Here is a 12,713-nt window from a genome sequence, read left to right on the forward strand (position 1 = left end):
CCTTAATCATGGTATATACTATGCTATTGTATATTTAGTTATATTGAAGCCTATCATGTTGATATTGTCTTTGGATCGGGCATATTTAAGTATCTAGACTAGCTCCTAAGACCTAGCTTTCTTTTGCTCATGAAGTCTTTCCTAAGGGGCCAGCTGAATGACTTCTGGGGAAAGGTGAGCTATTTCCTGTAACTGCGGGATTGGCAGCTCAACCTTGGACTATTACAAATTAAGAAATTAAAGAAAAACTAAGAAATTAATCATTTCTTGGTTTACATAGTGGCAACGCAGCACTATACAAAACTTAGCATCTTAACAAAACTTAACATCTTGATTAGTCCGGGTCAGAGTATTCAGACCTGTACCAATCATGAGAACAAGTGGGGAGAGGACCATGTTGCAGGGTGGATCTCTTCCCGCTCTGTGTTAGTGAAAAGAATTGGGTTCTGTAGATTTACATTAGGAACTTGACTCATCACAAGACACAGTCAGGAGTCGGGAGAGGACCGCTCAGACCTGGACTGATCAAAGCTTTTGACATGTCTCTATAAGTTTTAACATTCAATAAAATTAAAGATGTAGAAAGAACAATATACAACAACCTTCCATTTAAAATATCAGTAATCCATCACACGACTCGAAATGTAAAATTTACATGAAACACTAAACATAGACTACAGTAAAAATCAGAAATTTTCTAATTGTCTAATTACTCAGATTTTTAAGCTTTGTGATAAGTTTCTCTCTTGAGTTCATGTCGGGTCTGACCACAATAATAAAACATTTTGGAAGGAACATGCAAATAACCAGACCCCAAGTAGATGATTGGATAGCAAAGATCTCCATGGCCACCATATATTTTCCTTGGGAACTGAGGGATGCGGGAATGTAGGACACCCAGACACTCAGGAAGGCCAGCATGCTGAAGGTGATGAACTTGGCCTCATTGAAGCTGTCTGGAAGTCTCCTGGCCAAGAAAGCCACAATAAAGCTAATGGAGGCCAGAAGACCAAGGTAGCCAAGCACAGACCAAAAAGCCAAAGGTGACCCTTCATTACACTGAATAATCAGTACTCCCGAATGACTTTCTGATTTGACTTCTGGGAAGGGAGGAGAGAATGTCAGGCACATAATACAAAGAAAGATCTGAATGAGGACACATGAGGTGACTATAAGATATGATACACAGGGTCTAGTCCATTTCCTTAGTTGACTACCAGGCCTTGTGGCCTCAAAAGCTATAACTACCATAATGGTTTTGGCCAAGATGCAGGAGACACAAAGGGCAAATACAATAGCAAAAGTCACTTGTCTTAAAAGACAAATCTCATACTGGGGATAACCGATAAAGACTAAAGAGCAGAGAAAACAGAGCGATAGTGACACCAGGAGAAGACAACTTAAGGAGTAGTTATTGGCCCGAACAATGGGGGTTGTCCTATAGCGAATAAAGAGGCCAAGGATCGCCACAGGAACCAATGATGAGGAGATTCCAATAGCCATTAAGGTGACGCCCAATGGATCTTCTTGAGAAAGATATTCTTGGGTCTTTGGACAACAATAATCTTGGGTTGGATTTGGCCACATATCCCATGGGCATTTTATACATTGTAATGAATCTATGAAAAAATTGAAACAGTGTTACAAGTTCTTAGGTTCTATGTGTTTTAGAAAGATGTAAAGAATGGAGAGCTAATGTCTTTTTGCTTGTTTCTTACCTGTGTGGTTGGATATTTCTCCATTTGGACATGGTATACATTGGAAACAGCATGAAGGTTGGCCTTTTGTAGCTGCTTTCCTGAAGCCTGGTGGACAACTGGAGCTGCAGACTGAAACAGGGACCTGGAAAGGAATTTTGGAAGAAGAATATATGCAAATAATTTGCAGGTAACAGCATAAATAAGAAAAGCCATCTACTAAATCTCTTTATCTTGAAATCTAGTCTGTGGTCAGTAGCGAGAGCCTCATGCCTTCATCATCATCATATCATTTATTACCCAAAATACGATGGAGTCATTATAAACCCTATACACAGTATTAATTCTATGACAGGTTTACTATTGCAATGCACTAGAATTCTGTTTGTGTTCACACATAATTTTGTAATCTACTACAGCAATTTAAACTTATTTTAAGCAGTTTTTAGACACTTTTTCCCTATGTCTAAAAAAGGGAAAGGCCACAATTAACAGTGGCCATGTCCAGTGCCAACTCTATGTTTTCTGCTGCCTGAGGCGAAACCTTAATTGCGCTCCTCTCCCTCGCAGTGCCCACACCGCCCCATCAAACCCCTCCAAAGCCTATCATAAACATAAGTAAGGTATGAGTGCAGAAATCCTGCAGCTTATAATAATAAGTGCATACACACAATCCAGCTCCACAAGCATTACCTTCCATCCTTGGTGAGGACAAGACAGAAAAAGTTTTAGGGTATATTCACACGGGCGGGCTCGCAGCGAGATTCTCGCTGCGAGCCCGGCAGGTCCTGTCAGTTCCCATAAACTACATACTTGCTGCGGTCTAAACGACTGCAGCGAGTATACCGCCCTTAACCCCTTCTACTCCCGCCGGCTCCCCCGCTGTAAGCAGCATACATTACCTGTCCTCGCTGCACGGGTCCGGCGTCCTGCTCTCCCGTCCGGCCAATTAGTGTGTTGCCCAGCCGCAGCCACTGATTGGCCGGGCGGGAGAGCAGGACGCCGGACCCGTGCAGCGAGGACAGGTAATGTATGCTGCTTACAGCGGGGGAGCCGGCCGGGAGCAGAAGGGGTTAAGGGCGGTATAATTACATACTCGCTGCGGTCGTTTAGACCGCAGCAAGTATGTAGATTATGGGAACTGACAGGACCTGCCGGGCTCGCAGCGAGAATCTCGCTGCGTGCCCGCCCGTGTGAATATACCCTTAAAGTTTCCAATTCCACGTGTATGTATAAAATCTTTATTGCTTCTTCAAGAAAAAAGCACCTGACATATAGAAAAGTTAATGCATTGTAACTACTCATGGTGATCTTATTCATGGGCATACTACCATTACACCCTGTACTCCATATAAATGGATAGTGATCACTTATAGTGTAGTGATGTCTGAATCATATACAGTACCAATACCTGCAAAATGTTTGCAGTCCTGACTTCCTTGAATTCAACATCTGTGTCCAGCTAACATTTGCAGGACCTGGAATGAATTAAAGGGGAACTCCAGTGTGGGGGCACTTTTGCGCTAGGACTGGGGACGAGGTGGCAGAGGGAAAAGACGTCCACTCACCTCCCCGGTTCCAGCGGCGGGTCCCGCATCGTGGTGCTCCGGTGCCCGGTTCCCGGCCGCTTCTGGGTGTCTGATGCTGGCCCGAGACGTGACGTCTCAGGTCCGCTCAGCCACAGTGCTCCTAGTGCCCCCCCCCCTGTGCTCTCAATGGTCCTAACTAACTAAAGGACTAACTGCACCGGAACAGTGCTGATGATGAAGATAAGAGACATACCTTCATTCTCGCCATCTCCTCTGAAATAGGGAGCTTTCAGCAGGTTAGATTTGTTTAACCTGCTGATAGTTCCCCTTAGGTTACAAACCCACTTGCCGGATCTGCAGCGAGTCTCCTTGCTGCGTTTTTGCAGCAAGACTCGCTGCAGATCCTGGCCCTATACTTTCAATAGCAGAGAAACTCGCAGCAGGGATGTACATCCCTGCTGCGATTTTGTCTGCAGCCCACCCCATTAACCCCCCGGCCGCCGGACATTATACATTACCGGGTCCCCGTTCCTGCTTGTTTCGGGTCTCCCGGTGTCTTCACGGCCCGCCCAGCCAATCAGTGCGCTGCGGCGGGGCAGCGCACTGATTGGCCGGGCGGAACGTGCCGGGAGCCGCCGAAGCAAGCAGGAGCAGGGACCTGGTAATGTATATCCTGCCCGCCCCCCTGCAGCCCCGATCGCCCCGGCCCACGATCGCCCCCAGCCCCGCAGCCCCCGGCCGCACGATCGCCTGCAGCCCCCCAGCCCCCGGCCGCACGATCGCCCGCAGCTCCGCAGCCCCCGGCCGCATGATCGCCCGCAACCCCCAGCCCCGCAGCCCCCGGCTGCACGATCGCCCGCTGGGGGCGATCGTGCGGCCGGGGGCTGCGATGCTGGGGGCGATCGTGAGGCCGGGGGCTGCAATGCTGGGGGCGATCGTGAGGTCGGGGGCTGCAGGGCTGGGGGCGATCGTGCGGCCGGGGGCTTCGGGCGATGGTGCGGTCGGGGGCTGCGGGGCTGGGGGCGATCGTGCGGCCGGGGGCTGCGATGCTGGGGGCGATCGTGAGGTCGGGGGCTGCGGGGCTGGGGGCGATCGTGCGGCCGGGGGCTGGGGGCGATATACATTACCTGATCCCGGCTCCTGCTTGCTTCAGCGGCTCCCGGCACATTCCGCCCGGCCAATCAGTGCGCTGCCCCGCCGAAGACACCGGGAGCCCCGAAGCAAGCAGAAACGGGGACCCGGTAATGTATAATGTCCGGGGGGTTAATGGGGCAGGCTGCAGACAAAATCGCAGCAGGGATCTACATCCCTGCTGCGAGTTTCTCTGCTATTGAAAGTATAGGGCCGGGATCTGCAGTGAGTCTCGCTGCAAAAACGCAGCAAGGAGACTCGCTGCAGATCCGGCAAGTGGGTTTGTAACCTTAAAAAAGTTTTGCTCAAGCAGAGCTCGGGGCTGAATATAGGGTTTAGTCAAATCATCCCTGGATTTAATACACAGGAATTGGGATTTAATATACAGGGAGGGCCCTGCTGCAATTTTGGGAACAGAAGGGAGTCCTTTCCCAGAAGTTTTATCCTGTATATACAGTGGTTAACAAAGACTGAGCCCTGTAAAGGGAATGTCAGAAGGATGGAGGTCCCGCTGTCACTGTTCGTGCTCCTCTTCTAGTTAGAGCAGCATCATCTTAGCTGTAATAAACAGCCAGGACCCTGCTACTACAGCCAGGAATGGAGGTGAGTCTGTTCCCATCAGTTATCAATTAAGTGGAATGTAATGGATCTGACAGTGGGAGCTCTCTGTGAAACTAAGGGTCCTCAACAACAGCAGTCACTGGGTGGGAACAGTTGTCATGGCAACTAGTCATGGATTTGATCCCAGGGCTGCCATGGCCAAATAGTTTGTATATATATTATATACAGTATATAGTATGTGTATAGAGCTGTGCCATAGGAAGTCTTTATCTGCAAATCAGTCACAACAAGCACTTCCATGCTGAAGCTTCCATGACAATTGGTACATGAATGCACCACTAATGACAATTTTAAACTGTTTAGTTTCTTACAGTAAATTACCAGCATCTAAGTGATCTCCGATAGTTATTGGTCTAGCGTTATGCAGATAAAGTTAGATATCTAATTGATGCTGAATATCAGTATTTTTTGCTAAAAATGTTCAATACTCACCTCATGGTGTCCGGCTCCCCACTGTATGTGACTGGTGTTAATAGTGAATATGTTCCCACTAGTTGTACTAGTATCATAGCTGCCCACTTTGACTTGCTGGAGTTGACCTTCGGGGCTCAGCTGCCAGTTCACTATATCGTACACAGCAGGTGGATCTCCGTTCTCATCAAAAAAGAGTTGTGTACCATCAGACATGTTCAGATGTAACTTCTTCATATAGTGCAACAACTGTGAGGAAATGGTACAACACTGGTCATTACTCAACTGCCTAATTACTGTACATTTAGGTCTTGGGGGGGGTGGTTGTTCAGGATTAAGTCATACCTTCTACCAAATACAGCACCACATGTGTCCATATGCTGCATATCGTATTGAATTGTGGTATCAGCTGCCTTAAAATCAATGGAACTTAGCTTCAATAACAGTAATTTAAAAAGAGAGAGAGAGAGAGAGAGAGAGAAAATAAATAAAATAGGTTCATCTAGCGCTTTATGGAAGAAGGATGTACAGAAAAACTTAATAAAGTCAGGGCTCTGCACTCTTCCAGAACCCTCCTTACCTTTCCCCATCTACAATGCTTCAAACAGTAATAATGTCCCTCTTGATGTCCAGTACAGTAAAGTGGGTAGGCAAGTGCATTGAGGGAAAAGGATAGGAAAAATAGCAAACCAATTAGAAATAGCAGGCTGTCCTCCATGAGATAGCTAGGTTGCTTCAATAAGTAGAGATGTGTCCCCATTAGGTAGGAGTCTCCAGTAGATAACATCATGCTTGGGTAATTGTTCCTAGTAGATAATATCCCACACTAGTTAAGTGTCCCCATTAGGTAGATGTCCCCAGTAAATAATATGTCCCATGGCAAATGCCTTAATAGATAATATGACCCAATAGGTGGATTTCTCCAATAGATAATATTCCACATTAGATATTGTAGACATGTCACAGGAGAAGTGGTCGAGGGGAGGTACATCTCACCTAGGTTACAGCTTAGTGTGAGATGGTAAATCTGGGAGAGATCGGTTGCTCAGCATTGATATGCTGCTGAGTTGTTGTTTAATTTTCCGGGCCGGATTTACTGGAATGGCGGATAGGTTGGTAGTGGGATCTGCCATTCCCTCCCCCTCGATCCAGTGTGGGTTTTGGGATCAGGTGAGCTCTGATCCCAATCAGCCTGAGAAGGCAAAAAGCTCTCACAGTGTACAGGTCCTTGCTCTCAGCCAGGAGTGAACAGCCTGCATGCTGTGTTTGCTGGGAGCAAGGGATACCACTGCTTCTGGGGATTGTCCATACCCTGCGATACTGTTATCGAAGTGCCAGAGAGGTGATCTGTTTTGTTAGTTAGCGCCCAGACGGGCAAGACCTTTTGTTTTGTTTTGTTCTTAAAAGCACGGTGTTGCTATATTTCTGTTGTGGACTGTTTATGCTACAAATAAACTCCAAGCTGTTTTATAAGTCCAAGTGTGCTGCTGAACTGTGTCCAAAACACACCATCCCCCGGGAAGATCCTTACAATATATGTGTCTCCAATAGATAATATGACTTAATAGGTGTTTCCAGTAGATAATATTCCTTATTACAAATGTATCCCCAGTAGATAATACTCCCCATTAGACAAGTGTCACCAGTATATATGATCCCCAGTTAATTAGTAATACAGCCCCTGGACCCTTTGCTCCAGGCCCGCACAGATACATAAGTCTTCAGGGGCTGCACTCAACGCTCCACTGATTCTACCTGAGCTTCATCTCTTGTCCCACCTAAGACGTCTTACTATTAACACAAAGATAAATTTAGGTATTTATTGGAGACAGTATATCTATACGACCATAGATAGAGGAAGGGCCCATGCCAAGCATTTGAATCATGGTACATGACCTTTGTGCTATGTGCCTGACCCCAACTATGAAGCAATCATGAAACGATCATGTAAATTACCCAAAACATTAAGCATAGTAAAGAAAAAAGAAAAATTGTCTTGAACATTGTTGAAATAGCTTCTTAGCCTTTTAACTGTCTACATAAGTCATGTGACATTTAACAAGCAGTACAAATATAAAGTAGAGTCAATAAAGAACTAGCTAATGTGACAGGCCTTTTGTTTCCTTTAGGTTTCTTAAAGTTTTTACATCTTAAACGAAACATGAAAATAATTGCATGGAGAAAACTTTTACTGTTCTATAGGTTATATACAGCTCTTATGCTGAATTATATGTATACATATATGAATTCCTGAACAAAATTTTAGGAATATGAAACAATATGTGTATGGAAAGCACACCATTCATGCTGGTTAGAACATCTCCAAAGTTCTTTCACTGAGCTCACACTAACCTGCCAAGGCTTAAAGTTTTCAATATCAGCACAGGTTCCATTGGGGAACGGTCCATCCCCCTTCTTGCATTTACCCAAATCGCTCAGAGCTTTTGCTACCATGTGAACTGCTGTATAGACATTGTATGTTGCCCGTACAGTAGAGACATCGTTGAAATTGCTCTGGATGCTCGCAAGACTCTCATGGCCTGTACATTCTTTTATCGTGGAGTTTGATGTGACTTCAGGGGATGTCTGGTCTTGAAATTTGCAGCCAAAAACTTGTTCCCAGAAAATTTTTATGTATTGGTTTCCCACAACCATGGATGGATTGATCTTGTTGAGGAAATCTACAAATCCCGGCATGTTTCCACTATGGACGGCAAAACCAATTGTTCCAAGAAGAAGTCTTGAATATTTCTTTACTGATAAGAAAGATGAGGTAGCCCAAGCCTCACTAGTAATCAATACTTTTCCTGTGACATTCTGCCTCATCATCTCATCTAGTACAAAGCTTAGGTCTATATCAGGAGAGAAGATGACCACCACTGTGGCTGTTGAGTCTTTAACCACCTGAGCAATATGTGGGGCGTTTCGATCTTGCCGACTAGAGATTATGTTCTCTGTGAAAGCCACACAGGCTTCAGCTTTTAGTAAATCCCTTTTGACCAGTTGGACAGCTTGCTGCCCATAATCATTATCGATGGCCAACAGACCAATCCAGGTCCATCCAAAGTGTAATACCAGCTGTGCTAGACCCCAAGATTGGAAGGCATCACTGGGAACTGTTCTAAAGAATGATCGGAACTGGATACGGTTACTTAGGATAGAACTTGTGGCAAAGTGACTAATCTGTTGGAAGATTGAAGAATATCAGTGAGTAAGGATGGTGATTCACATACATTAATATCTCCCAGTTACATAACATATGACACGGAAAAATGACTCAATTAGTCCTTTCATAATTATTAAAAATAAAAGAAGTGAACATTAATAAGATGTTAGGTCACATCATTTAACTCATCTTCATAAAATATTTTATAAAAAGTTGACATTTTTAGATGTTTTTGTCTGTAAAGAGGACTGAATGAGCCCCCCAAAAAAGTGTGTGAGCTAAATCTTACAAGCGACCAGCTTATCAAACAGTGTGGGCCACCAAATCTAGGGAAACTAGCAACAGTGATTCGTTTTCTCAGTTTTAAACCATTTGTCCACCAATGGATTGGTGTATGACCTTCATACTTCTCTGTAATACATCCTCTGAGGTTCTGAGTTGTTTGCGTCAAAGCATGGTTGACACTAATCAATCTTTTGTGAAAAAAACAAATCAGTAGCCAAATTTTATGTGCCTTTATTTATGTATTTATTTTTATGTGCCTTTTGAACCCCATACTTCTGATCCTGTCTCTTTCACTGCCTTTAAACTCTCGGAGAAATCATTAAAATAGAGGGTGAATAGCTTTACACTAAAAGCAAGATGTCAATGAAGACCCCATCAGAGGAAGCAAGAACCTGCGAGATCTCAATACCTTAGGAAATTATCAAGTATTAAATCCTTCAAATGTCAAAGAGACCTGTAGTGTTATAGGAGCCCCAGCACTTACTTGTGGATACCTGTAGAGACCCAGTATATGAGCCAGTGAAATTGAGTTTGTAGATGTAGAATCTCCGATCACCGCGGCCAATTGGCTGTCCTGGTTACATCGAAAGTTGGGCAGAGAATTTTCATATCCACTCAACAAGCGTAAAGTTCCTGACATTGATCTCTGAAGAACTATACAAGAGTCAAAGATCTGGAATCCCAAGGTGATATTGGGCAAAAAATTTTGGGCAATTTCCTTCACAGCGAAATGCACAGCTTGGGCACGCTGAAAGTTATTTAACGTTAAGCTGAGGACAACACAGACAAGTTAATGTTTTTTGATTATTTTCAGGAAGATAATTATACAATAGAATTATTAAAGTGAGCTGGCCACCCTGATTAGGTACATCCTACCAGTAGGTAGGTGGGCAGGCAATTATTACTCCCCACCAGGTAGATTCATCTAGTAGGTAAGTCCTTCTAGCAGGTGGATAGGTACTGTAGGTTCCCACAGTAATTAGTTTACACTAGCTAGTTGGTCCAGCCAGTAGGTACATAGGCCCCCCCATTAGGTGCCTAATGGGGGGCCTATGTACCTACTGGCTGTACGAACTAGCTAGTATAAGCTAATTACAGTAGGAACCTACAGTACCAATCCACCTGCCCTAAGGACTTACCTACTAGATGAATCTACCTGGTGGGGAGTAATAATGTGATCAGTTAGAGATGTAACATGTAGATCCTAGGTCCTAGTAAAAAACTGTAACAAGCCTCCACCTACCATATGCCATGTATAACACTGGTATTTTCTTAACATTATATACACAAGACAGGAAGACCCTTTTAATACAATAGTAGCTGATCTGAACTCCTAGCAAGCATCTATACAGTGCATAAGAACCAAGCCTTACGTCTTACAAGTGGCAGGACTAGGCCTCTCATTGTAATTTATGATTGGGTATGTTTTGTCCACATAAATATCAAACACCACCCCGATTATTATATTGCCATCCAAGGACATGCCTGGCGTCAACTCGCTGAGGGTCAGTCTGCAACTAGATTCAATGCAATTGCAGAAGTGCAAGATATAGAGCATGAACCGAAGCTGCATTGTCTGTAAAGTTTACGGTTAGATGTAGAACTGGTCATAGATGGAGATGGAAACTGGTAGAACTGGTCATAGATGGAGATGGAAACTGGTAGAACTGGTCATCGATGGAGATGGAAAACCCTGCAATAAAGTAATAAGTTAGTTTATCTTGAGAAGCATCATGGTGGCTCAGTAGTGTTAGTATAATCTGTGTGCAGTTTGTACTATATGTTCTCCACGTGTTTGTGTGAGGGTCATCCCACATGATGAAAATGTACTGCAAGATTAATTTAGAGTGTAATTCCCTGTGAGGATAAAGTGCCAAGCTCTGAACTGTGATGAAGAATATGTTGGCACTATGTAAATCAAGGTAATGGTGTGAGGTTATCGGAGACTGTGTTACATATGGAAATCTCGGGTCTCTCAACCATAGCTGGTTCATGACTCTACGCCCTCATCGTGCTGCATCCCTACAAGTGTTTTAGTCAGAGTCATAGTAAGTCCCTGGCTCTCATCTGATATCATCTATGATTGTTCCTGCAGAACAAGACATAAGGTCTAGAGATGAGCGAACTGGCCGAGGTTCAGGTTCGTATGAACCTGAAAATTCGGCTTCTGATTCCCGTTGTCTGCCCGCTCCGTGGAGAGGGTGGATACAGCCTGAGTACCTCCTAGAAAACTGGGATACAGCCTATGGCTATGGCTGTATCCAAGTTTACCAGGCGGTCCTTAGGCTGTATCCACCCTCTCCACGCAGCGGGCAGACAGTGGGAATCAGAAGCCGAAAGTTCAGGTTCATACAAACCGGAACCTTTAGCCCCAAAGCTTACAGTACAGTATCGCAGCGGATTACATGTGAAGCTACCCTTACATATCATGTCTAATTTAAACTGGCCACCCAGTTTCCATCCCTCTCTCTCGTTGACCACCTACAATCTGGCTTCCCTTCCCACCATTCCACAGATCTGTTAGCTGCCAAAGCCTTGCGCTAATACTATGTGCTCCTTCTGCTTTACCTATCCTCTGCTTTACAAATAAATGATAAGAATAGTAATTAGTACATCTAAGTGTTCTATGCCACTCACCTTGTATATCTCTTGTAATTTCCTCTACTATTCCTGTATACTCACTATATATATATAAGAAGCTCTCGTCCATCCAGGGAATCATATTGGTAATTACACATGTCAGTGATTTCTCCTATAAAGATTCTCAGTCCCAGCACGGATATCATAATCTTCGGAGTATAGGAGAAATACATAATTATATATAATGATATAATGAGGCAAAGAACTGTGTGACCCAAGGGACTTCTTGATTGTAATACATTGATTTTTGTAATACAAGGCAATACAAGCGCATAGAATATAATACAGAATATAATAAAATATAATAAGGGGTTAAATAAATGATACTTCACAGCAGATTCAGATATTACAGATAAGCAGTCTTTTCTCAATGAAATGTGAAGCCTCTTTGTATATCATACATGAGGCTATGTTCACATGTCGTATATAACCGGCCGTTCCGTGACCCTGACGGTCTCTGCATCAGTGCGCACCCACATCAGAACTCTCATAGCACACAATGAAGCAAGCGGCCGGAGCCGCTCGCTTCATTGTGTGAACTGACAGGGTTTCTACGGCCGCAATTCACTGAAAACTGACATGTCATTTTTTTGCGGCGCCGCGAGGGATCCCGGCCAGAGCAGATATGATGTGTATACACAACAGCTGTACTTTTATGTTGCGTGAACATAACCTTAAAGCGTAACTGTCATTTCAGGGTCATTTTTCTGAAAACAATAAATATCAATAATGAAGTGATTTTAAGAAACTCTGTGATAGGTTTTAATTACCAATAGAGTTTCCTTTTGTACTGATAAAGCTGTTTTCCTAGGTCCCCCCTCACTTCAGCAGAAGCAGGATTTCTGTGTCCATTATGTTCTATGGAGAGGGGAGGGGCTGAGAGGAGTGAGTGAGCACGGAGGCAGCCCTGCACAGCACAACACCCTGCAATCTTCTCTCAGCGAGTTCCTAGATAAGCACTGACCTTTCTGACCTCTGAATCCAGCGTTTTAGGTTCCCATATTCTTCCTGCTCACTCATCTCCTTCGGTCCTTCCCCCCTTCATAGGATATAATAGATACAGCAGTAGCCGTCTTCACAAGATTCTATGTAATGAAGACAGATTTGCCTGATAATGCACAAATAAAAAGTGAGAGGGGGCTGACAAATTTCTTTTTGAGTACAGAACAAGGCTTTTTTCCCCTAATAAAACCAATTAAAGAGTTTCTTAAAATCTACTTATTTCTATTTCTA

General features: G+C 44.1%; 1 protein-coding gene across 1 annotated transcript; it reads right to left on the reverse strand.

The window, feature by feature from the left end:
- Positions 1-705: 705 nt before the first annotated feature.
- Positions 706-12,500, reverse strand: LOC138784613 (extracellular calcium-sensing receptor-like). The gene is made up of 7 exons (XM_069960240.1): positions 12,445-12,500; positions 10,214-10,357; positions 9,325-9,610; positions 7,742-8,572; positions 5,411-5,638; positions 1,719-1,842; positions 706-1,619 (listed from the first exon to the last, which is right to left on the reverse strand). The coding sequence occupies exons 1-7, from the start codon at positions 12,498-12,500 to the stop codon at positions 706-708; spliced, it is 2,583 nt and encodes an 860-aa protein (XP_069816341.1).
- Positions 12,501-12,713: the final 213 nt, after the last annotated feature.

This window comes from Dendropsophus ebraccatus, chromosome 1 (genome assembly GCF_027789765.1).
Source record: "Dendropsophus ebraccatus isolate aDenEbr1 chromosome 1, aDenEbr1.pat, whole genome shotgun sequence".
Lineage (NCBI taxonomy): Eukaryota > Metazoa > Chordata > Amphibia > Anura > Hylidae > Dendropsophus > Dendropsophus ebraccatus.